Here is a 4302-nt window from a genome sequence, read left to right as displayed (position 1 = left end):
AGGTGGGAGAGCCAGGAAGAAGGCGGAGCAGATCCTCCACCATGAGCTCCAGCCAGCCAGGGCCCTGCCCATGCCAGGGTGCTGCAGGCCGCCCGACCATTCTGTATACACTTCTGAGCCCCAGCATCAGGGACCGGCCCTCCGTCGCCCCAGCCCGCGGCCGCTGCCTGTGCAGGCAGCACCGGCCTGTCCAGCTATGTACGCCCCATCGCACCTGCCGGGAGGCCTTGGATGTTCTGGCCAAGACGCTGGCCTTCCTCAAGAACCTGCCGTCTTTCTGCCAGCTGCCCCCCCAGGATCGGCGGCAGCTGCTGCGGGGCTGCTGGGGGCCCCTCTTCCTGCTGGGGTTGGCCCAAGACACTGTGACCTTCCAGGTGGCCGAGGTCCCAATGCCTAGCATACTCAAGAAGATCCTGCTGGAGAAGCCCAGCAGCGGGGCAGGCGGCAGCCAGCAGCCCGACCGGCCCCAGCCCTCGCTAGCTGAGGTGCAGTGGCTGCAATGCTGCCTGGAGTCCTTCTGGAGTCTGGAGCTGAGCCCCAAGGAATATGCCTACCTGAAAGGGACCGTCCTCTTCAACCCTGGTGAGATCCCAGACACTCCTGGACAGGGGCCAAGGCTGGAGGGGGGGCAGGGCCCAGCCAGGGAAAGACACATTCTAAGGACTTGACAACTGAAATCCCTTTGGGTCCTGATTATCTCCAAATAGCCATTTTGCAAAGCAAGCTCAGAGAGGCTCAGTGACTTGCGAAAAGTCACACAGCCAGGTAGGGGAAGAGAAAGAATGGGGACTCAGGTCTATTGATGTCAGAATCTAGTCCTTGCTGCTCTGCTAAGAAATTTCCCTGACCTTTACGACAGGAGAAGGGGAGGGGAGGGTGGGCAGACCTAGCTATGCCTCAGTCGCACCTTCACAAGCAGACTGCATGGAGAAGTTCTGAAGATGAAACTGCAGTTTCAGAAAGACCACATAGAAAAGAGGAATGAAAATGGGGGTCGGGTGGGGTGAGGAGGAGGAGTCTTCATAAACTTCAGCCAGGACAACAAATAGAGGAAGCGTTCCTTGTAATCTGAAAGGCGCCTAGATGAGAATTCCTCATCAAAATGCCCCCATGGAATGTATGATCAGAGTAATTCAATATAATAATAGCAAACACTCGCATTACATTTACTGTGTGTTAGGTCCAGTTCTAAAGGTTTTACATACACTGGCTCATTTAAACCTCACAACAAGCCTAGTAGATAGGTACTATTATTTATCCCAATTTTACCAATGAGGAACCTGAGGCACAGAGATTGAGTAAATTTGCCCAAGGGCACACAGCTAATAAAGTGACAGTGTGGGATTCAAAACCAGGCCACCCAGGGTCTTACCCATGGCTCTATCCTATCCATGAAGGATGGATAAATGAAGTGAAAAATAAATAAATGAAGGAGGTAGTGATGGGGCCTCAAAGGCACCAAGCTGATGGCCTCGGGTCTTGGGCCAGTCTCACCCCATGGTATTGGGGTAGGCCACTCACCATCCCTCTTTGCCTTCTCTGCCCGCAGACATGCCAGGTCTCCACGCCTCCTCCCACATCGGGCACCTGCAGCAGGAGGCGCACCAGGCGCTGTGGGAGGTCCTGGAGCCCTGGTGCCCTGCAGGCCAAAGCCGCTTGGCACGTATCCTCCTCACGGCCTCCACCCTCAAGTCCATTCCACCCAGCCTGCTTGGAGATCTCTTCCTTCGCCCTGTCATTGGAGACGTTGACATCGCGGACCTCCTTGAAGATATGCTTTTGCTGAGCTGACCTGCTCCAGCCCAAGCAGGGACTGGGTGGAGGCTGGCAGCACTGATTCGGCCTGGCTGTCCCCTGGGTGACCCAGTGCTCCCAGAGTTTCCCCAGAGCAGCTGGCCCCAGCACAGCCAGGTGGGCCCTCACTCAGCCACACCCCACCTTGACCCTCCTCAATTTGGACACAGTGCTCCAGCTGACTGGCCAGCCCCTGGTGGTTCCAAGCCTCTGGGCCAAGACTCCTGTCCCCTCCTGGGGCAGGGTAGAAGTTTCCGCTGCTTGTTGGGCCAGGAGTTCTACTGACTTTGTACAGAACTGACTTAAGTTATTGGTTTTTGTAATAAAAGGTGTGACACCCTTGGAACGTGACAGTGTGATTTGTACATGTGGAAGGGACTGGTTTATCTCCAGAGTTCCCCTGCCCCTGTCAGAGGGAGTCCAAGAGGAAGGAACTACAAGTGACACAGAAGCCAGGACTCAGGAAACTGGAGTTTTGATTTTTCAGGGTGGGATGGTGATTTCATTTCTGACGGTGAGATTTATTTCACATGGATCTGATCCAGGAGTTAGTATCAGTTCATGGACCACCCCCAACATCCTTGCCTTTATATCAAGGGGTAGGAGTATCCCTCCCTATTCCTCAAATCCCCTGCTGATCCCTCCCTCTGCTCCTGCCCCGGCCTCCCTCTCACCTCAGTGAGAATCACCAATAAGGAAAATGAAGCATCTCATTTCCAAATTGAAACAGTTACAGGAATCTCTGCCATTTGGGATCATTCACTTCCCCTATAGCATCACCAACTCAATGGACATGAGTTTGAGTAAACTCCAGGAGGTGGCGATGGACAGGGAGGCCTGGCATGCTGCAGTCCATGGGGTCACAAAGAGTTGGACATGACTGAGCAACTGAACTGAACTGAACTTCCCCTATTCTTTCAGCAGACAGAAGGGAGTGGTCCCCTGTTCTCTTAACGGGAGGGGGCAAGGGCAGTTAGGGCTGACCTGGGAGCTGCTTGGAAGCCAAGGCAGACTGAGGTTTAGCTGCCACGCCAGTTGTTAAAGTCTGAAACACACTTCCATGACAGCCGGTTCACAGCCACTGCTGGAGGGCCCCAGAATCCCCTCCACTGCCCCTCAGTGCTCCTTTCTCCTGGTACCCATCCTCCTGTCCAGCACCTAGAGAGGCAACGCTTGGCACAGCCATGGCTTCCAGGGCTGCTCCATTCAGAGCATGGCTTGTGTCTTCTCTGATTGGTCAATGTCTGTGCCTCACTGTTCGTTAAATATTTTGAACATCACCCAGGTCAGGGTCAATGACCTGCAAGATGGGCAGGAGTGGATGATAACAACACACATGCCTATAGGACCCCCCTTTCTGGCCTCCTTCTTTCTCCAGCAATGAGGCCTGTCCTGACCAGGCCCCACCCCCCTTACCACCACAGTCTGGATTCTTCTCACGGGGGGCCAAGTTAATGATTACTCCACAAGAGGTCATTCACTCAGGGACAACGGTCTAGGAGTCATCACTCAGACCTCTCCCTAAGGCCCCAGGGAAAGAGACCACAACGGAATAGGCCATGGACCCATTGTGGGCCCCCTATGCTAGCAGCAAGAGTGCCCCTGCCCCTTACCCAATCACCCATTCACCACTCAGACACCAGAATGAGGTCGAAACTCACAGCTCAGACCCCACAGTGAAGAGACACGCGAAACTCAGGCCCACACACTAAGTTGAACAACTCAGACATTGCCTACATTGACCCACGAAACAGACCTTCCATCAGTACACACACATCACAGAAGTGCACAGCCCAGATACACACAGTGACATACAGCAAACATGTTCAGGGAAAGGACACACGCTCCCAAGCCAGGTGTTCACACCTGCACCGACTCTGCAGATGAACAGGGTACACCAGGGCATGCTCACCGTCTTCTGCATGTCACAGTAAAAAGATCAGTGGCCCCCAGCATAAGGAGGCCTGTGTCCGCACATCTCCAGGGTCTACCCAGAGGCTACAAGTCCAGACCAAACTGCTCTGACTAGCATTAGGGCCTCAGTCACTCCCTTTTCCCATGGTGACCCCAACATCCACCGTCAGAAAGGCTGTGTCCTGCTCAACAACCACCCCTAGCCAGGACTAATCATAATCCTTAAATAAAGACATCCTCTAAGAGACTGGGAGCAAGCCCTACATCTCTCCACCCTCTCCCCTCTACCAGAACCCCAGACCCAGACCTCAGCCCCAGGCACCCCTCCCAGCCCTGCCCCCATCCCACCCCTTAGGCTCATCTCACCTCGAAGATGCATTAGGCAACCCTTTCATGAGCATATACCTTGGGGGACTTCCCTGGTTTCCCAGTGGTTAAGATTCTGTGCTTCACTGTAGGGGGCATGGATTCAATCCCAGGATGGGGAACCAAGAGTTCACGTGCCCCAGCTAAGGATCCCGCATGCCACGGCTAATGGATAAAGAGGAGATGCCTCGTCTCCCCATAGGGGCCAATTCCGGCAGGTTCAGGGGT

General features: G+C 54.4%; 1 protein-coding gene across 1 annotated transcript; it reads left to right on the top strand.

The window, feature by feature from the left end:
* Nucleotides 1-2140, top strand: NR0B2 (nuclear receptor subfamily 0 group B member 2). The gene is made up of 2 exons (XM_020909313.2): nt 1-582; nt 1550-2140. The coding sequence occupies exons 1-2, from the start codon at nt 42-44 to the stop codon at nt 1789-1791; spliced, it is 783 nt and encodes a 260-aa protein (XP_020764972.2). The 5' UTR covers nt 1-41; the 3' UTR covers nt 1792-2140.
* Nucleotides 2141-4302: the final 2162 nt, after the last annotated feature.

This window comes from Odocoileus virginianus, chromosome 30, assembly GCF_023699985.2.
Source record: "Odocoileus virginianus isolate 20LAN1187 ecotype Illinois chromosome 30, Ovbor_1.2, whole genome shotgun sequence".
Taxonomy (NCBI): domain Eukaryota; kingdom Metazoa; phylum Chordata; class Mammalia; order Artiodactyla; family Cervidae; genus Odocoileus; species Odocoileus virginianus.
The sequence above is the reverse complement of the archived record's forward strand: the minus strand, read 5'-3'. Positions and strand labels throughout refer to the sequence as shown.

Excerpts from the sequence above, each read along its gene's own strand:
- NR0B2 (XM_020909313.2), top strand. The coding sequence starts at position 42 with ATGAGCTCCAGCCAGCCAGGGCCCTGCCCATGCCAGGGTGCTGCAGGC. Across the intron at positions 583-1,549 it reads GACCGTCCTCTTCAACCCTG|ACATGCCAGGTCTCCACGCC; the intron begins GTGAGATCCCAG and ends CTCTGCCCGCAG.